General features: G+C 36.8%; 1 protein-coding gene across 7 annotated transcripts in view; it reads right to left on the bottom strand.

Annotated features, from left to right (window-relative positions):
• Positions 1 to 24,180, bottom strand: part of CTNNBL1 (catenin beta like 1) — a 229,841-nt gene that overhangs the window by 117,695 nt on the left and 87,966 nt on the right. For all 7 annotated transcript variants that reach the window (XM_072631545.1, XM_072631544.1, XM_072631550.1 and 4 more), the window contains 3 exons: positions 13,040 to 13,137; positions 6,413 to 6,506; positions 3,990 to 4,081 (listed from right to left, as the gene is read on the bottom strand). In XM_072631545.1, the coding sequence (XP_072487646.1) occupies positions 3,990 to 4,081; positions 6,413 to 6,506; positions 13,040 to 13,137 (284 nt within the window). The remainder of the gene's footprint in view (positions 1 to 3,989; positions 4,082 to 6,412; positions 6,507 to 13,039; positions 13,138 to 24,180) is intronic.

Raw genomic sequence — 24,180 nt, 5'->3', positions numbered from 1 at the left:
CTAGTTATTCAATTCTTCCACCTTTTTTCCCCCTCAGGATAAGTATTCAAGCAAATTGTCCTCTCCCCTTCAACCTGTTTTATTGATTAATTTTTTTAAAATTTTATTTTCTGCACATTTATTTAAAAAGTATTTCTTCCCCTCATTCATTTTATTATTTCTCTCTATTCTGGGGTTTTTCTTTGGATTCCTAGTGCTTATATTTATTTAGCATCTCTTTAGTTTCTGTTTCTAATGGAATGAAAACTTTCTAAAAAAGATATTTTGGGTGTCTTATTCTAAATAGTTTTTATATTATAGCTTTATAGAGCTTGTCCCCAGCTAATTTTATTCTATTGTGTCTCATTCTTAGAAATACCAATTCTTGCAGGTTATGGAGAGAATAATGCTCCACTATTAGGGATTTTCCTGTCCCTGACTGGGTAATTCATTACTAACACCTTTGCCGCCTTCTGCTAATTTTTTTTCCTGCATTTTCCTTAAAATCTTCTCCCTAGGTCCATGCAATGAAATGACATAAAAAAACAGTACTAAATGGGTCAACTACAAACCTTAAATGGGCCCTCACTGCTGCAAGGCAATTCCTAATTGATTCACTATACCACTTAACACAATGACTTCTCTAAACCTCTTCATCTTTCCTCAAACTTCTCACAGTTCATCCTCCTACAATCTCTCAGCTGAGAACCTTGTCTCATATTTCACTGAAAAAACTGAGGCCATTCAGAGTGCTCCCTCTTCTTCCTTGTTTCTCATCTCACATTACTCATATGCTTTCTACCAATATCTCCTTATTCTCTTCTGTCTCCTCACCCTCTATATTCCATAACCAACTGCTTGCCAAAGCACAGGTCTGAAAACGTCCCTTCCCTACTCAATGAAATCTATTGACTCAATCACAATATAAAAATCTTGTGTCTTTCAAAATCCTTTATAATCTGCCCAACCTCTTCCATATACCCCTTTTCAGTCTTCCTACGCATTATTCTCCCCTTCCTCCCTGACCACATACTCTGGGATTCAGTGAGACTGATGTCCTTAATGTTACTCAAAGATGTTATATCTCCTGACTTATTACCACTGTCACTGGCTAGCCTCCATGCCTAGAATGCCTGCTCCCTCTTGGCTTCCCTGATTTCCATCAGATCTCCACTAAAATTCCACCCTCTACAGAACTATCTTCTAGTGCTTTTCTTCTACTGATTATTACTAATTTATCCTCTCAGTTCTCTGGCTGAGCTTCACTGTAGCACAGTATACTGTCATACTGCTGTCCCAGTCTCAACAACCATATGCCTTTTGGCTTCCAGTCACTGGGAGAGCGCTGCGGATGGAGTGGGGTTGAGTCCTGCTGCAAACCTGTAAGTTAGCTTGTGAAGCCTGGCTGTCTAAGCACTATGAATGATGGGGGAGAGGATGAAAAGCGAGCATGTTCAGGGTTAGGGATTAGCCTTCTCTGATGTTAGTTCACTGATCTGCTGCCTTATTGGGGTTTTTAGTGTCCTAGACTGTGGAAAAAACTGAAATTTCTTTATCTCTTTGCATGTAACTCCTATTTTGCAGAAGTCTGCAAATTTATGAGGATTGAGGGAAATGTCTAGTTCTCTTAACTTGCTGATTATGTGAACAATGATGCCATATGGCTTTAAAAAAGCACTGAAAAACTTAAATATTGATCTACTTTTTGTTCTGTTTTTTAAAAAATATATACTCATGGAAGTGATGAGAGAAGTGGAGAGAGATGACATGAAATCCAACAATGACAAGGTTCCTCAGCTCCAGAATGGTTGGGAAATGCAATCATAGATAAGATAAGAAAAGGTGAAACTTGCATTGGAAAGGGGAATAACTGTAGATGAGGATATTAAATCATGATCCCCACCTCCCATCCATTATTTCTCAATATGGCATCCTAGCTAGTAGGTGAAGATCAAAAACAAAGAAGGTAGCAAAAAGTTTAAAAAAAATTTTTTTTAAGGCAAGGTGGGAGGTATAGTAAGATCATCTTTTCCTGATGTGCTAGAAACACAGGTTGGCAGAGAGATTTTATTGCTACCTATTTAAGAGTCTGAAACAATCATAACTTAGCTTATTAACACCTAATACCAATTCTCAAACCATGAAAACACTGTGTCAGAAACAGGAAATAGAAGGACTTAGTCACAACAGGCTGGATTTTTCCATATTTACCAATGAAATTTTGAATTAAATGTGCTTATCTGGTCCCCTATCCCCTTTGCTTCCTGGAGCTCAAGTCTTGGAGGTGTCATACAAAATATTCAACAGAGAGTAGATTTGCACTGAATGTATATTTGTCTAGAATAAATTAAATTTTACCCTTTTTTAGGAAAAGGGAAGAGAAGAAAACACTATCATTCTCGGGGAGATACAAGAATGATACTACCAGTCATCCTCTGAAACTCTTGGTAACTCAAAGTACAAAGGGCATATTCAGATACATCTACAGCTGCATGCTACTGTTGAAACAGATTTTACTTTGTAAAATCCCAGTTCCCAGTACCAGGAAAAACATATGACTTACAGTCGTTATGTCACATGTGTTACAATGCTGGTAATTCTCAATTCACTAACCCATATGCTCCATGTTCTCAATTCCTTTTTAAGTACCAATTTAATGACAGAAGATATAGATTTTATATCTTTTAAAAAATCTTTATATCTTTTTATAAGCAAAAATTAGTATTAAAGACAGTATTTCATAGTAACATAGTCAATGCACTGGATCCCTAGCTATTTTAAAATACACAAACATACCCCCCCTCACATTGTTATGTCATTTCATTGGTTCTTAAATGATGTTATCTACTCAATTAATTCAATCACCTGGTCACAACAGGATAAACTGGCCAGATTCATTACATGAATGCAGAGTTTCACCTCCCTATGTGTATATTGCTACTTAAAAAGACCACTCCACTCCTCAGAGAGCTCCTTTAAGATAGAGCTTCCTTCTTACAGAGCCACTCCAGATAGTGTGAGATAATAGTACCCCATCCCTAGTGGACACACAATGAATATTAAATTAAGGTGATTCCAGGTTCTCAAAGGCTATTCCAGCAGATTTGCACATCCTTACAAGCTGAAAATCTGTATAGACTCAATGTGCCTGCTTTCTGAGAGGTAGGCTTGCGAAGAAAAAAAGCAATCACCACAAGAAAGCTGACCATTGGGTTTCATCTCGTCTTATTTTTAGCCATGGCAACACATGAAATGTGAGGCAGTACAATCTGCATCAGTGGAGAGAATTATTTTCACAACCCTATGAGATAGATAAAATATTACTGTGCCTATTTTACAGAAGAGGAAACTGAGGTTGAGTGAATAAGTGATTCACCTAAGATCATGTAGCTCATAAGCAATAGGAACCAGAACTCCAAGACAAATGCCCTTTCCCCTTTGTTCCAGCTTTTCCTTATACATAAGGATAATAAATCATGATCCCCATCTTGTACCTATTATTATATTAGCCATTTTTATGCCCAGGCAGGAATTTCTAGGCAGCCCAAAAGATCCCCACCTCCACATCAGGAACTCTAGCATTAGTCTTTTCTTCCTCCTTCTTCCCTACTATCAATAAACTTCCACATCCAAAAATCTCAAAGATTTGGAAAACTAAAAAGTAGGCTCTCCGCAAAAAGTTTGGGGCACCTTCCGTAAGAACTCTAAGTGATTCGTGCCACTAATTTCAACCTTCTCAAACGAAAGCCATTCTGAAGCAGCAATAGAGACAGATTTTAATTTCATCTATTGTTCACTCTCTGAAAGAGGCAATAATGTACAATAAAATGGTTCAAAGGACCAAAGGAAAAAGCAAAAACTATGAGCCACAAACTGAATAAGCAGCTGATAAAACACTGAAAGGTGGCTACATTTCCATTTGACTAATTCTTGATGCCACAATGCCTAAAGGAGGAAGAGAGATAATGTTCATCACAGCCCTTTAGAAGTTATACCAGTGAAAAACTCACCTTCAGTCTCTTCAGCAACCACTGCATGAGGCCCTGTTGCGCAGCTTCTGTGCACATTTCTGGTCGAAACTCAGCCATATTTTCTACAATGGCTGAAGGAAGAGAAAAACCTGTTATATGCGAAAGTAATTTTGCATTTACTAGTAAGTACACTAACTCACTATAATATTCATGTCTTTCTTTCTCTGGTTCCCTGTACCCCTCCCTGACAGTCAGATGCCATAGGCAATTTTACCTGATCCATGGTATTCCTAAGGAGGTTTTTTTGGTGTTTTTTTTTTTTTAAGACAAGCTACATTTGTAGTCAAACCTCACAGAACTGGAAGTAATATAAGTCAAAAGAAATTAAGTATGTAGTAAATACTGGGGGGCAGGAAGGCACGAATTGTGCTAATGGAGCATGGCTTTAGGTCTCTTCCATGTGCCCAATTCAAGATCTTCAGTATAATACTGGGTCACCAGGAACTATGAAGTAGTCAAGAATAAGAGTCTGTGAATAGGTAATAAAGCCTTATCCCAACCAGTCTAATTGGTCCCCTTCTCATTCCCTCTCTTTGCATCATTAAGAAACATGATCACATTAAAGGAAAATATAATCTTCCTCACTAACTAAAACAATTTTTGCACAAAGGGAAGGAGGCAATAGTCAGTTGAGGGGAATATCAGGCACATAACTGTAAATGCTGATAGGTTTGCTATCTCTAAAGTGACACTTAAAAATTCTTATTTTTAAATATTTATCTGATAAGCATCTGAAAGACCATTTAGGCAGTCACCTACTTTTTCTACCACCTTTCTGAATTCTATATACCTACCTGTCAGAAATCAAAATATGGAAGAGAAGAAAAAAAGGTAACAGCAAAGCCTGGAGTTTGGAGGGGGAAGATGGTGGATTGGAAAGAGGAGGAAGCTTTGAGTTAGAAGAGAGAAATAAGGCAAGACAAGGGAAGACTAAGAAGATTCATTCAATAACTAGCTATATAACCTTGGGCCAAACTATTTCAGATTATTCCCATAGCTCTCACTCATTTTGTGAGACTCAGGAGGACTCCAGGCTTGGCTTCTCCAGCCAGGGAAGGGGGGATGTCACTCTAAAAACATGGCACTTGGTGTTAGTTTTTCTATTTTCTCATCGAATGCAAAAGAAAAATCGGTTCGTATAGTTGCAGTTTCCCTGTCTTTAAGGTTTTCTCTTCTGTTACGAAAATACTTTGTCCTATTCACTACTTTCACTATTTCTATAGAAATTCACTTTATTTCCAGTGAACCTACTTTAGCCAAAATTTTAGCATGTCGTTTTAGATTAAATTCTCAGGAATATAGAGCTAATAAGAAACCAAAAAAGATCATCTAATCCAATTATCTTATTTTACAGATGAGGAAACTAAGGCCCAAAAAGGGAAAGTGATTTGTCCAAGGTCACAAAGCTAGTGAGTAACAAAACATGGGTTCTGACTATCATCAAACTGCTCTTTTCACAGTGCCCACCAATTATTACTGCCATGATCATCTTAAGATTGCTATCCTGACAAAATTATCCAGTGGGGTAAAAAATGACAAAACCAAAAGTTAATTCTATCTAGAAACTACTACAACAAACCCCTGCATTTTCATACTGTAATACTTTCCCTTCACTTACTCTCACAACTCTGCAACTTCCTTATAATAATGCCTACTGAGAGATTCTGAAACTACAAGAGAAATCAGTTACAAGCACAGCGGAGGAAAATAAAAACCTAATTTCATCAAAATGTCTGCTTCCCTGGGGTCTCATTCATTTCTCAGGCTCTGGTTATGGGTCATCTTTGTTTTTATAAGACAACCTGCAGTGATCAAGAGGAAAACTTCAACATCTCTGCAAGCAGGAAGGAAGGGAGAAATTCAAGGAAAATGAGGATATATACTACAAAGGAATCTTCTTAAATGAACAAAAGAAAGAAGCGAACAAGTTAAAAGCAATATTTCAATTCCAAGTTTGTACAATAAACTATACATAAAGAAAGAAACACTGAAGCTTTTCTAAATAAAATGCTCTATAAAGAAGAACAATTGCTCAAAAGTTTGCTGTTCTAGTGAAGGGGAGTCAGAAGGAAAACTAATGTATTAAGGGAATAAAATCACAAAATGAATACTTTCCAAATCCCAAAATGTCACCCAGAGAGAGCTTCCACCAAAACTGGAGTTTTCCAGGAGCAGGTCTACCAAAAGGAATCTATGATTTCAGTATAGGAAGTTTACCTATTTAGTGGATTTCTACTTTATTACCTGTAAGCTGAATCCAAGCTGCAGTTATATGAAATTTACACAAGGGCCTTTATTTCTGAAGAGGCAGTTTGGGAGTAGGAGGAAAAAACATTCGGCTGTTGACTCTATTATAGAGAAAATAAACAAAGCGAAGAGATAACATGTGTACATCCCCTTACCCAGCGTGTTATGGACTCCATCTGCCTCTTCTTTCACAGATTCATCTAGCCGCTCTAAATTCTGAACAAGCAAAGCTGCCACCTGACCATCCACCTGCAAGAACCCAAGGAAGCAAAACAGACAAGATGGAAAAGGTTCTGAAAAGATCCCCATTTAACTTAAATGAATCCTTTCCCCATTCCCATACCCCTGTGTTTTTCCCCAAGGAAAAACCTTAGGAAACAGAAAAAACAATCAAAGATCACAGAATTAGAGTTGGAAGGGACTTTAGAGATTACTGAATAGATTTACAGTAGGACTAGGAAGAAACCTTTGAGACTATGTAGTCAAACACTCTCATTTTGCAGATGAGAAAATTGAGACCCAGTTGAGGCTCTCATGCCCAGGAGGGGAATGTGAACCCAGGTTCTCTTAATTCTTTCAAACGTATCAGGTTGCCTCCTCAACAGAAAGAGAATATCCTACAAAGAGTGAAGAACCAAGAGCCGTGCAACCTGGATGTAAGGCATCATTCTGTTGCTAACTAGGAGAGGAAATCCTGAACAAGTCGCTTACCCTTTCTGGATGTTTACCTATCTGTAAAGTGAGGGTGTTGGGCAAGATGATATTCAAGATCCATTCTTGCTCTGACATTGTATAAATTACTATACTTTTCTACTTGGCATTCTAAATTATTGCAGTACTTAAAAAGATGAGAAATCTTACACAGGGTCACCTCAACCATCCAAATGGTCCAGAGTTCTCTCTCTGGTAGCAATGCCAAAAGTGGGTCTTCTCCAAACGTTGACTTCAAAAGGCTAAGTTCATAGTAGAAAACATTCCTAACTTCTATAACTTTATCGGAACCTAATAAGAAATCCTTCTTGAGCTTAATTGTGTTTTAAAAATCCCTTTCATTTGTTTGTTGAACATGAAGGATATGAGTTCGTAAACTGAACTTTTTATATTTGGCAAACTACCTTCATATCTGTTGTCATACTTCACCTTCAAAGCAACCCTTCCACATGGCTAGGAGGGAAGGTATGGTATTATCATCATTTTATAGAAAAGGAAACCGGCTCAGACAGGTAAAGTCACAGATCATTAAGCCATACAAACAACTAATTGCAGAGTTAAAACTAGTATGAAGTGCCAATTTCTAGTGAAATGTTTTCCCCCTATACCAGGAAGCCTGTCTCCCCTGTTCAAGCTCTCCTTGACTCAGCAAAACTGTCATTTACCACACTTGACAGAGATGCAAATGGATAGCTATTTAACTAGTCAATTTCCTAGTCTATCAATTTGCAGGACCTATAGTGCCTAGACTGTAAGCTCCTTTTGAGCAGGGTCCTTGTATTTTATGTTCCCAAAGATATAAACAGTTTACAATACTTTGGATGTGGTGTTTACTCATGGTTTTTGAATTAAACTGATTTTTTTTTTTTTTTGGTGACTTCCATGTCCCAGCATTTGCCAGGAGGGGCTTACATTAGTTAATTTTGGTATTTCTTAGAGGTTAAGGAAGAACACAAATAAGGGAAGAAGTTGAAACTACTAATAAATATTACTGGTCAAAGAGTGAATTTTATCTTTAGTTTCGCTTTTTCCCATGTGACAGATAACATTGAAACAAATGTATAATGAGTGTTCAAACACAAAAAGAAAGATTATGGAATCATATAGATTCACAGCTTCAAGTGACACCTCACAGGTCATCTAATCCAAATCCCTCATTTTAGAGATAAGGAAATAGGATCAGAAATGTTAAGTGACTTGCCAAAGATCACAGAGGTAGTAAATAGAATAATGGAGATTCAAATCCAGGTTTCTTTTGACCCTACCTCCAGTGCTCATTCCACTACTTATCTGGGTGGTTTTCACCTCTGAATGAGGATGCTAACAAGCCTGCTCTCAAACCTCATCCTTCACTAAGCAAACCCAACACAATGTTTTTCTTAATTAATTGGACAGTTTTGGTACGTGAGATGAGACAAAACAAACACTTTGGAGAAGAGAAAGGAAGAGAGGAGAATGAACCATATCACTAGTTTTCCTCCCCTAATCACCTAGATTGACTTATAATCTCCCTGAATTCTGAGGTAGCAAACACTCCAACTCACTTGTCAGTTTGTAAGCTGCCTCACTAGTTTCAATTCCTCATTGCTGTTTTATCTGCATTTTTTCTCCTTCTTGATTCTCAGTTATGTCTTCCGTATCTACTGTCTAAAAAGTGGTAGAGACAGTGACTGTGAAGGATATTAGAAAATCCCAGAGCTGCACTGTTATAAGTACGATGGAAGTCATGTTGGAGAAAAATCTTATTTCTTGTCATAAAAATAGAACTTTTAATAGTCTGCTTTTCTGCACTTGCATTATGTAAAACTTTATGTTTAGTTGGGTTAAATTCAATTTTATCTGATTGCACTGGGAGGAAAAGTCAAAATGCATTTAGCTCGAAAGAATCTTGGAAAAATAACTATTCTCAGTTAAGCCCAATAAATCTGCGGGTAAGCAGCACAAAAATGGCATTCTATGGGATTCCTTTAACCCCTCATATCCACCTTCACCCCTATTTTCAGGGACTGTGGCTAAGTCTGATACTAAAAAACAGATGAGGCCTGGGAATTATATCAAAAAGAAGGGAGTAATTCTGGTTTACAAAACCAGGTTGAATTCAGTCAGAGGTATTCTGGTAAGTTTACCAGTTATCATCACTTGTTAACAGGTCTTCCAAATGACACTCCAGTAGCCTCCAATGAGACCAGAACTCAGTCAGATGACCTTTTCTATTTGTCCAAAAAGTGTGAGGAGATAAGAAGAAAAACAAAGTGGAAGGACTTTATATGAAGCATGGATGATCTACCAATGAGCTTTCTCACCTTCTCTTTCTTATCTTGACCAAGGAAAAGCAAATTCTGGAGTCATGAAAGCTAGAATCACACAATCAAAGAGCTAGAAAGGGACCTTCAAAGAACATGTAGACCAATGCTCAGATTATTTTAAATAAAGAAAACTAAGCCCAAAGTGAGAAAAAAATTTCTTGCCCAAGGTTACAAAGCAATCTATAGAATTTTTAAAAATTAGAATCTTGAGCAATAATATAATTTTAAATATACATATGTTTATACTAACTTGTAGCCACTTAGAAATGTTAGGGGAAAGAGGCTGCTAAAATAATAAGCAAACAAATAAATAGATAAATCACTCACTAGCAGCATCAGAGATGAAGGTAGTAGAGGTTCTAAGAAAATCTATCTTTTATTTTTATATTGTTCCTTATTCTTCCCCAGGAAAACAAATGTAATATACATCTCCTGGCTATGAGAAGAAACACTAATACTTCTCTGCTTTCAGAAATGGTTGTAAATTTCATCTGGGGTAAATGTAAGGCCATGGAAGAAGCTGATCAAGTCACTTCTCTTCACCTCAGTTTCCCCATAAGGGTACAGGCAACCTCTAAGTTTTCTTTAGGCTCTAAATATATGATCCCATGAACTTTTAAATGCTGAAGGAATGATGTCCTCACACAGTCTAAATATGTGGAAAAATTCAATAATATCACACAAACGGCTAAATCTCCTAACATGACAGGTAGTGAGGTATAACAAAGCACTGCACACATAATCAAGAAAACTAGGTTCAGCGAGCACCTCAGACTCAGGTTATCTGTGTGATTACAAGCAAGTCACTTAAGTTTCCTTTTCCCATATGTAAATCGAGGCTAATAATACTTACATCACCTTCTTTCACAGGTTTCAAAGGAAGCATTTTACATTCCTTACAGCAAAATAATAACAGCAGCAACAGCAGTAGCCGCTGATTAAAAAAATGCAAGGGTTGGACTGAATGATCCTTTTCGGGTGTATTTTTTGACTGGCTGCTGAAGAAAGACTAACAACTTGTAAAATGTCTTATAAAGTACTGACAAGTTTCCAAAACACTAGGATTCCTCAGAACAGTCTGAAAAAAACCACTCACAGGGATGGGAATTTCTCATTTTTTTTCTTATTTAGGACCTTTCAGTACCTTATATTGTTACTAGTGTTGGAGAAGTCTTCACAAAACTCTAATGTTGAAAAAAACCTCCAATATCATCTATTCCAACCTGTACCCGCGTAAGAACTGCCTTTACAAATTTCTGACAAGCATTCATCCAGTATTCCCCTGAAAGATTTCCAATAACGGGGAGCCCACCATCTCCCACAGAAGCAAATTTCACTTGTGGATAACTAATTTTTTAAGCAAGTGTTTCCTTATAGTCAAACTCTACCCCTTTACAGCTTCCACCCATTAGTTGTCTTCAGGCACAAAGCAGAAGTCTAATCTCTTTTACCCATGGTAGCCCTGCAAATATCTAAAGATGGCTATTTAATTTTGCTTTTGTGTAACCAAGATAAAAAACTAAAGGAACCCTGAGAATGCCAATACTGCACTCTTTCCCCCAACAGGGCTTTTCTATAGCTTATAATTTCCAACTGGGGAAAAGATAGAGGCAATAACGACAAACTGCATCTCACAATAAATTCCACCACATGCCCTCTAGCTGCTGTTCATGCCGTTTCATGACTTTGATATTGGCCCCAAATTAAAACTACAAAGAAATCGATGCCTTTTCAATATTAAGAATTCTTATCAAAATTTCCTAATAAGGAATAAAAATGGTGAAACCAAAAAAAAAAATTTAAGCCTACCTTTCCCTAACTCCCTAGTATTTACCAAATGTTTTCCACTGGATACAGACAAGCAAATAATCTATCCTAATCCTGAAATTTTCAGTTCCTTGTGATACATATAAGTCCCGCTGGAATAAAGGGATTAGTACCAAAATCTCAAAGATAAGAATAATAACAATAATAATAAAAAATTAAAAGCTCCTAAGCAGGAGCTACCTAATGACTTCCCAGGCTATAGATGAACTGTTTCTTTCTAAGTGAACAATAAAATCTGCAACATCCAGTTTTTGTTAGCAGTTTTTGGCAACATGGAAAACAGAAAAGGGGTTTTTGTTCAAATGGCTGTTTCCAGGTTCATTTTTACAAGCAGCAGGCGGGCTACCTGCTCCTTTCTCCTCAGTCCTTTTCATGCAACAACCTTCTAGGCAAAGGATGGTAATTAAAAACAGCACAGGGACTATGCAAGATGATGCATTCAGGGCCACTGCAATTAACCTTTGGAAGGTAAGCCTGTGTGGATGACACCACAGGGACTTGAAGGAAAAGCAAGTACAGCTGCCTTCCCCCAACACCCCTTCAAACAAAAGCCCATCTGATTTCTTTTCTCTCAACACAATCATTCCAAAGCGCCCCCCCCTCCCCAAAAAACAACAACAAAAACCCTGTGTTCTACAAATGTGGCCGGTCACTCCAGGAAGCAACTAGGAAGAAAAATGGCCACAGGAATTTTCATCATACTCAATTGTTATTGGCTCTGCTAGACACCTCTTTCTATGACTCAGTTCATGACCCTTCCACTCATTCCAAATACCAGGAATCAGAGTGCATGGGAAAAGTCTAGTATAAAGGGCAGAAGAGAAAAGGATTAGGTCAGTGAAGCTGACACTATATGTGCTCGCTGAGATAAGGACCTCAACCAAATCACTATTAATTGGAAGTTTTTCAAAAAAGACTAACCAGGAAAACTTATGGAAGAGAAAAAACATCATGCTAGGAGTCAAAGGAACTGGATCCTGATACCTTTACCACTAACCAGCTGTGAAACCCTACTCAAATTACTTAACCTCTAAGTTTTGACTCCTTCATCTGCAAAACAATCATATATTGAGGGCCAGAAGTAACCTTAGAGCTCAGCAAGGTCCAATTTCCTCATTTTTCAGATGAGGCTTAGGGAAGTTTGCCCTAGGGTCATCAGAATGAGAACTGAAGTCCTCTGACTTTAAATGTTTTATTTCACACAGTGTCATGAGAATAATGATGTTAGAACTAGAAGGAACTTTAGTGATAATTTAGTTCAATATCCTCCTTTTACGAGGGAAAGTATATTCTAGAGATCTTGACTCGTCCAAGATCAAATAAGAAAGCACGTAAGTCCCTACACGACAAAGTGCTAGAAATCTCAATAATTTGTACTTCCATTCTCTTGATATTTGGTAAAGCCAAAGTGTCAAACACATAACCCACTTCCCAGTAATGCCCAAACCAAATTAAAATGTAACTGGAAAATTTTTAATAAAATCAACAAAAATACAATAAAACACTGATAACATTAACATGTGTTTTTTCTAAGTCAGTATACACCTTCAGGATTCTTATGGATGGTTTTGTTGCCCCTGTTTCTATTTGAGTTTGATACCAATGCGGAAGAGAATACTCTGAAGTTCAATCATGATAACTAGCTTAATTCCAAAGTATAGTACCCCACTGGTGGACACAACGGACTCATTGTATGCAGTCCAGTGTCCCATAATTTGAGAATTGATCCACGTTAAAACCCCTTTGTTCTGGAAATAAGATTTCTATTAAAATAGCCCTAGATTTCTGCATTACCCTAATGTTGAGTCACCCTGAGCTTGAAGTTAATTTAAACTCATCACATATTTAACTTCATCATTACTTGACTGAGATAGCAGTAATGGCTAACCAACTCATAAACAATGAAAGGAATTCCAAGAAAGTGAATGTGCAACTTACCAGAGCATCAATGAGCACCTCAGCTCCCTCTTCACTCTCATGGAGTGTATCAATATCTGTTAATTCCTGCAGCAAATCAACCACAGCTATGGACACATGTGAAAAAATGTTAAGGTCATTAACTACATATGGAAATCCTACAGACATTTTATTTTCAAAAATGTGGTTTCCTTCTGTATCCTGGTTAATAGCTCCATCACCATTTTCAACAGCGCTCTGCCCACAGTGGGTGTTCAATAAATGTTAAATGGCAGACTCATTTTCTTTCTTTACACCACTTTCCTTAGTAACCTATTCCATATGTTCACTACCCCTTTATAAATTTCATAACTTCAAATAAATCAGTCAGAAGTCTCTTTTCAGAGTGATCTCAGAAATAGGCTCACACCCTTAACCTTAGCCCATAATTTATACTGAAATTCAGTATAATCTTAACTACTCTGTACAGTTCACCTTCAAAGGCAGTAATGATTTCTGTGATGTGATGCCTGGTGCTTCACAAAGTATTCCACTGAAGTCAGTGTAGGATAGAATAGATTTAGGTTAGCCTAGGATAGGGGAAAAAAATCACTGGAACCCTCCTCCCCACCATACACACCCTATCAGTCCTGGCCATACCAACCTTCCCTCCTTACCTATACTCCTCCAACGTACCACTTTGGATCAAAGAGAACTGGATTAATAGAGAGGAGTAGGGGAAAGTAGGGAAGAAAGAGGAAGAAAGAAAAAACACAACCTAAACTTTCTCAAAGCTTGAGACATATAGCTAAAGCCATCAAAAGAAGAAAAGCACTACTCCCCTCTTGTCCAAACTCAAATCAACAAATATTTACTGAACACATAACATATGCAAGGAATTATAGTACTATGTTTAGAAAACAAAGCAGAGGGAAGCCTCAAGAAGCCTGTAATTTATCTGGGGACATGACATCTAATCAAAAAGCAAGCATGTATTTATAGGTAGCTAAGTAGTGCAGCAGTGTTGGGCCTAGAGTCAGGAAGACTTGAGTTCAAATCCTGACTCTGACAGTTCCTAGCTATATGACCCTTAGACAAGTAACCTAACTTTTCTCAGCCTCAGTTTACTTAATTGTAAAATAGGGATAACTGCATCTTCCTCCCAGGGTTGTTGTCAGGATTAAACGAGATAACACATAAAGTTCACTGCAAACCTTAAAAAGCAGTATATAAATGCTAGTCTAAGTACCTACTCTCTGTGCCAGGCCCTGGCACTAGGAATGTAAAGGAAAAGCAACAACAGGCCTTGACCTCCAAGAGCTAATTTTCAAAATGGAGAAACAACATGTTTAAGTTTACCTTAGCTCTTTGAACTGAAGGAAAGCAGTGTCATGAAACAACAAGGTAAAATGGGAGAGGAAAACACTAGCAGCTAAGGGACTAGGAAAGGTCACTCATACAGGGTGACATGTGAGCTGAGTCTTAATGGAAGCTAGGGGTTCTAAGAGGGAGAAATGAGGAGGCAGACCACTCAGAGTACAGCAAGGAAGACAGCAATGGAAAAGTCTGGATGGATATGGGAAAGGTAATAAATTATTATTTTTTGACATGCTGAATTTAAGATGCCTATGGGACCATCTAGTTTGAAATGTCCAAAAGACAACAGACAACATGGGACTGAAACTCAGCAGAAAGACCAGGGATGAAAATACAGATGTGGGGGTCATATGCACAGAGATGATAATGGAACCCAGGGGAGCAGATGAGATCAACAAGAAATAATGGAGAGGAAGGAAGAAGGGGCAGGACAATGAAAAATGACCATAGTTAGGAGGTGTAACAAGATGAAGATGCAAAAAAAGAAAAAAAAAGTCAGAGAGAAAACTCAAACAATTAAGAGAACTGAGGGAAAGCAGTATCATGAAAACCCAGATAAAAACCTACCCAGAAACTGATAATGATGCAGAGGACAAAAAGGATGAGATGAGGATCAAGAAAAGATCAACCAATTTTACAATTAAGAGATCATGAGATCATACATCTCTTGAGTTCCAAAGGGCCATAGAGGCCACTGAGTCCAACCCCTTCATTTTACAGATGAAGAAACTCAAGGATGTTAAGTGACTTTTCTAGAGTCACAGAGCTAATGTCTAAGGAAGGATATGAAACCAGGTCTTCCTAATTGCAATTCCAGTTCCCTAAGCTGAAGCATATTCAAAGGAAGACATCCAGCATGGTGAATGGCTCTGGAACCACCATTACAAAGAACAGCTAAAAGGAAGTAGGTATATAGACACAGGAGAAGTTTTTCTTTCTTTTTATTTTCTTACTGGACCTGTAATTTCATCAGTATAGGGAGCTCCCAGTGAGAAACATCCTCTAATAAAGAAAAATTGGCTCTACTCTGAAACTTAATAAACTGAGAAAGTTGCCTGATGCACTGAGAGGTAAAGCAACTCACTCAGCATCATACAGTCATTATGAATCAGAGATAGGACCCAAATCCAAGTCTTTCTGATTCTTAATCTCACTCTTAATCCACTGTGCTATGGTGCCCTTTGAAGAAGACTTACAGGGAAGAGAATTACTGTCTTCAATTAATAGAAAGGTTCTTTTGTGGAGGAGATATTAAACTTATTTTGCCTGGCTTCAAAGGATAGAATGAGGAACGACAGGTAGAAGTCACAAAGAGGCAAATTTTGGTTTTAAATAAAGAAAAATTTGCTAACAAGTTGGAAAGGTAAATTTGGATCAAGTCATAGAAGACCATGATTGAAACGCTAAGGAGACTTACCTTTATACTGTAAGTAATGGGGAGCCATTGAATGTTTCTGACTAAGAAGAAACAAAATGAAATTACAATTTTGTAAAGATTAATCTGACAGGGGCATGGGTGATGAACTGAATGTGTTTGTCCTTCGTTGCCAAAGAAGACCATGCTATCAGAGAAATGATGACATGACTTACACGTGACTTTGTTTTGAGTGAGGGAGTGCTGTGCAAGGTCACCAGCCTCACTTCTCTTCCAGAGCCATCTGGAATCCGGTGACCAGATATTCAGGATGACTGGAGATAACCAGGATACACTGGGAGACCTTGGGCCCTTTAGGCCAAGGTCTTTGCAGGCACTCACTCAGAACGCAAAGCCCATTCATTGAATAGGCCTGTTTAAAAAGTAGCCAGGGCGTGGCGCCTTTAATGAGGTCAATGAATTGAATGGAAAAGAGAACAAAGGCAGAGAGTCTAATTAGAAAGCTAAAATCTCTAGGCACGAAATTAACTAAGATCAAAATAGAAAAGAAGAGAGAGAAGTCACAGATAATATGAAAGTTAAATCTCTATGATTTAATCAAGAATCAAGAGGTGACTAATGAAGTTCCAGGTGTTCACAAATGACTCACATTAAAATAAATAAATAAATACATTTCATGTGTATATATATTTGGTTAAGCTTTTTTTTCTGGACCTATGAATGACCAGCTACCAGCTGTCCAAAGTTAAGTTCTTAGATTGTATGCCTTTGTTTCTGTTCCACAGGAAAAGATGTGTCAATGATATTTGCCTAAACCACAGGGAAATGTATGCAAAGAGCTTGAAGATCTTGGTATGAAATCTCTTCCAAGCCTGTGGTAGTTATCAGGAAAGTAATCAAAAGGCTAACACAAAGGATAATCAGTCATACCTGACACGTTGTAAACCACAACACATAAGCTACTTGAGTCACTTACAAATGAGTCACATAACCCTGAAATTAAGGACAACTCCTAAACAAAAAGTGAGTATGTGCAATTACTTCTCTCTAAGATTCAAATTATTGATGGAAAGGGGGGGGAGTATTTGAAAAGGCTTAAATCAGACTGGATCCAGACAAATAGGAGCTATATAGACCCTACTATGAATGACTCTGAACTGACACTTTTCTAACATAAACTATTAGACTTCCAAGGCAAAAACTGAGAATTAATGTTTCCCTTTACCCCACTTAAGTCATATGTGTATGTGTGTGTATGTACTATATGTAAATATAATGGTTTAATTTTTCCATGTCCAGTATATTTTTATATGCTTGTCCATATTTAACTGTTGGCCACGGAGCATCACTAGTGCTAAAAAAAAAAAAAAAAAAAGATGGATTTTGGCATCTGAGAACACCCAAAGATGATCACAAGTACTGCACAATTTAATAAATGCAATCTAGCCTACTGTCCTCTTAATTTAGGATTTAGGTTGCTGTTCATCTGCTGTGTGTATTCAAGATACATGTGCTCAAAAGACCAGCATTCAATTATATAACAGAGCTGGTACCCCAAGTGTTCTGCAATCAAGGCTTTCCTGTGTCAGTTGTTACACTAAACTCTTTAGACAGATTACAGAGAGCAACAGAAGGTTTTGTAGTATGTGAGGACTTGATGAAATTCAGCACAGTATCATCTATACACAGTTATTCAGAGTAAAGGAGGAAAGCAGGCAGGACTGCATTTGAGACACACTGCAGCTTTTAATTACCCAAGCTTCTCAATGAAACAAAGATCCATCAACTGAACAACAACATTCTTTTAATGTTCTATCATCACACATCATAGTTGTACTAACCAACATGTATTTATTCAATGCTAGGCACTGTGTTAATTGTTGGGGATGTAATACAAAGAAAGAAACAATTCCTAACTCTCAAAAACTACCTTCTAACAAGGGAGATAACTTGTATGTATACTGATACAGATACAGATGTATGTATATACATATACATACAAACTAAATAGAGAGAGAATAAATACAAATAACTACTAGGTAGCTAAATTTAATAAGGTAGATTGGGAGAAAGGGTACTAGCAGTTTGCAGGATGTGAAGGGCTAATGAGGAAAGGTACTGGTTAGAAAAGGTACCTGAGCTATGTAAGAGGAAAAGATGTATTCTATGAGGTAGAGGTGAGGAATGAGTGAGTGTATTCCTGACATAGGAGTCAGCCAGGAAAAAAGCAATGAGATGAGAGTCATATATTAGAAATGGGAAGTGGGAATAATGTAAAATAAGGCAGGGAAGGGAATAATAAACTCTGTTTCGGACCTAAGTTTCCAGGATATCCAGTGTGAAATGTGTGTCAGGTAACTAGCGATAATAGAATGAAACTCAAAGGAGAGTGGGATGACTTAATACAGACCTGGGAGTCTATTCATGAAGACAATTAAAAGCAGGGAAGGTTACAGTCACTGAGAGTGTTGAGGGAGAAGAGTGCTCAGGCCAGAGCCTAAAGCAATACCTACAGTTGATGATTAGCAAATAAAGGAGATGAAAAGCTATAAGAGTAGCTAATGTGGAAAAAAAAAGAAAAATGATAAATGTTGGAGAGGATGTGGGAAAATTGGGACACCAATGCACTATTGGTGGAGTTGTGAACTAATCCAACCATTCTGGAGAGCAATTTGGAACTATGCCCAAAGGGCTATAAAACCATGTATACTCTGTGATCCAGCAATACCACCTCTAGATCTATATCCCAAAGACAAAAAAAGAAGAGAGAGAGAGAGAGAAGAGGACCTATTTGTACAAAAATATTTATAGCAGCTCTTTTTTGTGGTGGCTAAGAATTGGGAATCGAGAGAATACCCAACAGTTGGGGAATGACTAAACAAGTTGTGGAATATGATTGTGATGATATATGATTGTCCTATAAGAAATGACAAGCAGGACAATTTCAAAAAAATCTAGAAAGACTTAAATGAACTGATGCATAGTGAAGCGAACAAAACCAGGAGAACACTGTACATAGTAACAGCAATACTGTTTGACGAAGAACTATGAATGACTTAGTGTTTCCAAGACAATCCCAAAGGACTAATGATGAAGCATACTATGTGCCTCCAGAGAAAGAACTAGTACTGATTGAATACAGGCTACGGCATGCCATTTTTCACTTTCATCTTTTTTTTTTAATATTCAAGTCAAATATAGAAATGTTTTACATAATTGCATGAATATAATCTATATCTGATTGCCTACTATCTCAGGGAGGGGTGAGGGAAGAGAGGGACAGAATTTGAAACTCAAAATTTTAAATAAAAATATTTTTTTTAAATTGGAAAAAAAGGAGCTATGAGATAGATATAAGGAGAAAAAGAAGAGAGAATAGTGTCAGAAAAACAAATAGAGAAGAAAGTATCTAGGAGGAAAGAGTGGAAAGCATTGCCAAAAGCAGCAAAGATGGCAAGAAGAATGAAGAATGTGAAAAAAACCCTTAGATTTGGCAATTAAAAGATCACTGCGGAAGAAATTTTTTTTTTAGTTCCAGAACCCACTATGCACACACAACACAGAGGATTACCTTCAAAAACATAAAATACCTACACTGATCCAACACCAAAAAAAGGTCTTAAATAATCTGATTGAAGAAAAGGAAATAAAACCAACAATAACGAAACTACCAAAAAAAAAAACCCAAAAACTTGTGGTCCTGATGAATTTACAGGAGAGTTTTATCAAAGTTTTATGGAACAATTAATTCATAGACTATACAATTTATTCTCAAGAACTGAAATCTATTAATTCCCTTTTATCAGATAAATATAGTCCTAATACTTAAAGCAGGAAATGAAAAGCAAAGAAAGACAACTGTAGACTATTATTATTATATCATTATATTATATTATTATATCATATTATATTATATTATATATGATATTATATATCATTAACGAATATCAAGTCAAAATTTTCAATATGGCAAATCATGGCAAACAGACTCCAGCAACTTGTAAACAAAATAATTTGTTATGATCAAGTCTGATTTATACCAGCGATGGTTCAACATAAGGAAAGCAATCAATATGATAAATCATATTTAGAACAACACTATCCAAAACCTGGTGATTATCAACAAGTACAAAAAGAACCTTTTAGAACTCACTAATATATTAAAAAAAAACAAACCACAAAGTACAGACATAAGGAGACTTTTAAAATGATAAAAATAACAAAAAAAAAAAAAAGCAAGTATTAACTACAAGTGATAGAGAAACAGAAATTCTCCCAGTAAGTACAAGAGTAAAGCAAGGATTCTCACTTTCCCACTACTATTTGATACAGTTCTAGAAACGCTAGCAAAAGCAAAAAGATGAGATAAATAAATGAAAGACCTGCAGAAGGCAAATCAATCCCAATCTCCTGATGACACGAGTGTTTACTTAGAAAATTCCAAGAAATGAGTAAAGAAACTAAAACAATGAATAGTACTGGCAAAGTTGTAGGATGCAAACTAAACCCACAAAAATCAAAAACATTTTTATATAGATATATGTGTATGTACATATATGGGTATGTATGTATATGTGCATGTGTGCATACATATATACATATGTATGATATGTGTGTGAGTATATGCATATGTGTACACACACACACACACACACACACACAAATCCAGAAGACAACATAAATATTTGGGAGTAAATCTACGAAAGTACACTCAATACTTACATAGATTCAATTACAAAATGGTCTTAAATAGCTCTCTTAATAATTTAAATAGCTGTACAAATATTCAATACTTGTGGCTAGGTAATATCAATATAATAAAAATGACAGTGCCACCTAAATTAATTTATAGATATACTGCTGCTACATTACAAAACCAGAGAATACTTCATAGAGCTAAATGAAATAATTACGAAATTCATTTGAAGAAACAAAAGATCTAGGATATCAAAGAAATAATAAAAAGTTAGGACAGAATGTGACTTCTAGACCTCAAACTACATTAAAAATATAAATCATCAAAACTATTTGGTACCGGTGAAAAAAAATAGAAAATTGTACCAATGAAACACACTAGACAAAGAATCAGAAACATTTAAACTCCAGTGTTCACTAAATCCAAAAACATAAATTACCTAGGAAATAACTCCCTATTTGATATCTGCTATGAAAACTGTTAAGTAATATGGCCAAAATCATGCTTATAACAATAAAAGTAGAATATATTCCACAATAAATTCAAAATGTGTGTGACCTGAATATTAAAGAATATAACATAAAAAACTAGAAGATAAGCAGATCATATACTTTTTGTAGCTATAAATAGGAATGAATTCTTAACCAAACATGGGATAGAGACAATCACAAAACACAAAACAGATCATTTCAGTTACATAAAAATGAAAAGTTTTTGCACAAAGTTAATGCATCTAGGATTAAAAAAGGAAGCAATCCAATGAGGAAAGTCACTTAACAGTAGATAAACATTTATAAAGTGCCAGTTTTAATAAAAGGCAAGACAGTCTCAACCATCAAGAAACTTACAATCTAATAGGGGAGACAACAAGCAAACAAATATATACTAAAAAGCTAAATAGGAAATAATTAAGAGAGGGAAGGCACTACAATTAAAAGAAATTAGGAAAGGAACCTAGTAGACAAAGATGCAAAAGGAGAATATCCTAGGCATGGGGGAGAGATAGAGAAATCAAGAGATGGAATGCCTTGTTCATGGAACAGCCAGTGTCGCTGGATCAAAGAGTACATGGCAGGAAATAAGGTGTAAGAAGACTGGAAAGGTAGGAGGAGTTAAGATATAAAGGGCTTTGAATGCCAAACTGCACTGTGTCCTGGAAAAAAAAGGAAACCACTGGAATTTACTGAATATGGGAAGGACCTGGTCAGACTCTGCAGCACACATCTCTAGACAACAAACAGAAATATGTAAGGCCAAAGTCCATTTCTCCAAAACAGTGGTAGTCAAAGAAAATGAACGAACAGGTCTCAAAAGATGAGCTGCCAGAAATTTAACTACAAGAAAAAATGTTCAAAATCACTAATAACAAGAGGAATACAAATCAAAACAGTGCTGAGACTTCATTTCACACTCAACAAATTCATTAATGTCAGAAAAGGCAGGTACACAAATACACTGTTGCATCAGCTGTAAATCTGTATTCTGGAAAGCAATGTGAGAAGAAAGGAAGGAAGGAGGGAAGGGAGGGAGGGAGGAAGAGAGGGAGGGAAGGAGGGAGAGACAGAGGGGAGAAAAGGAGGGAGGGAAGAAGGGAAGGAGGGAGGGAGGAAATGAGGAGAGAAAGGAGGAGGATTTATTAAGCACCTACAATATTTCAGGCATTGTGCTAAGCACATCCCCATTTTATAGTTGAGGGAACTAAGGCAGCCAGAGGTTAAGTGACTTGCCCAAAATCACACAGTTATCAATCACACAGATTTGAACTCAACTATTCCTGACTCTAGGCCCAATATTCTATTCACTGGGCCACCAAGCACCTAGTCTAATGAAGTTTTGTTTGTTTTTATGAGAAGACTTGGGAATGTTGGTAATCCTGGGAAACCAAAGTTTCTCCATTGGCACATGAGCAAAAGGCACAGGAGAAACACAAGCCAATTGCAATGCATTACGAAAAACTGTGCATTTGAAGTAGTCTAAAAACTATCAAAGAAATGTATGACTGGGGGCAAAAAGTAGGCTGGTCATGGAGAAAAAGCAAATTATTGTGTCCAATGGTAGCCATTTAAAGTCAAGAAATCTGGAGCTCAGCAAGTTAAATGGACCCCTGTCCTGAATTTACCTGTTTAACAACCAATGGACAAGAAATGCAAGGACAGGTCACAGATCCCTCAGGGCATGAAAGTAAGTCATTGCCTACCTATATCTAAATAGAAGTTTCGACTTTATTATAACGCTCAACACACAGCAGGTACTACAATATCGTTATTCTCTTTGAATGAAATGTTATGTAGCACCATCCAACATCAGATACTTAATAACTGCTAAACTGATGTCTAGATTAACTGCAGCTCTTTCCATTCTGAAACTTTTTCTTCATAAATAATTAAGAATTAAAAGGTAAAAATGTCTGCCATTTTGTGCACTTTCCTCTGAAGTCTCAAAATTCTAAAACATAAGTTAGGAAACTACTCTAAACTACTTCATTTTAGGTCATAACAGGTTGGAAGATGTAATTTCACATTTCAGTCTCATAACCAATGGACTGAATTACATATCCTTACTATCTTTTTTAGGGAAAGTATGCCTTTCTCTCATTGGTGCTACACAGTGATAAGAAACATGTCACAGATATTTGAAAAAACCACCACACAATACAATCACCCTTTGGCAATCATCCTCATCATCATACAGAGTCAAGGATGAATTTGTGAATTTTTCTGAGAAACATTTTGCCCTACAATGCCCCAGTGACTGTCTCCTACCCAATTTCCTGATCTCAAGTAAGAAGTCAAGCAAGATATCGGCTTACCCACTGTGCCTGGCAGATTTCTAATCAATCCCTCCACTAACTAATCTCACATAAATTCCCCAAGCTCCCCAAACAGAACTTCAAAAAGGCAGCAATTAGTCAGTAATTGCAATCACCAATTCATGGATAATCTAATCTGACCCAGAACAAAGGTCATTTGAAGATGACCAAGAAACAAAGTGAAAAATCAGACAAAAGGCTGAAAAGTTCTCAAACATGACAATGTTCAGTACAGCCCCTGACCACCAAGTATTTCTCCATAAGCAGATGTGGGCAAAGGCAATAAGCTTTGCCACTGTACTTACAATTTCATCTCACAAAGTAAAGGGCTCTCCCAGCCATAGATAATAGGAAAACCAAGAGCCTATCTCCCAGCAAATTATTAAAATACAATTTTGGATACTCTATTTTGTTATGTCAGGTAAAAAGGGCTACCCTTTCCAATCCCCCTCTAACTATCTACCACTGGGACAATAAACTACTATAATAATAAGGGAAAGGAAAAAAACACAAGCTGTACCTGAGTGTCCTATACAACGACTCTTGGAAGCAATAGAGATTTTTTTTTCCAGTTTTTGTTTTAGGTATTTGTCTCTCTGATATCATTTAGAGCCTCTGTATAAAAAATGAATATTAATCTCACTAAACACCAACGCAAAACGTCCACAAGGAACAAAGTATCTTTAAAAAAGACAGGAAAAAAGAAAAGAAAAAGATGAAATAAACAGGTAACTTATATAAAGTCATAATGAAAGTTTCCTTAAAGAAAATGAACTCCCATACACACAAAACTGATACAACTGATCTAATGCCACAAATTTTCTTTTGTTTTTAATTTCCTTTGAAAATGGTAACAGTTTGGGGTTTCTAGCAGGCGTTCAATAAATGCAGACTGCATGCTTTCTTTTAGAGAGTAAAGATGGTCT

The sequence above is a fragment of the Notamacropus eugenii genome, chromosome 1 (genome assembly GCF_028372415.1).
Source record: "Notamacropus eugenii isolate mMacEug1 chromosome 1, mMacEug1.pri_v2, whole genome shotgun sequence".
In the NCBI taxonomy this organism is placed as follows: Eukaryota; Metazoa; Chordata; class Mammalia; order Diprotodontia; family Macropodidae; genus Notamacropus; species Notamacropus eugenii.
The sequence above is the reverse complement of the archived record's forward strand: the minus strand, read 5'-3'. Positions and strand labels throughout refer to the sequence as shown.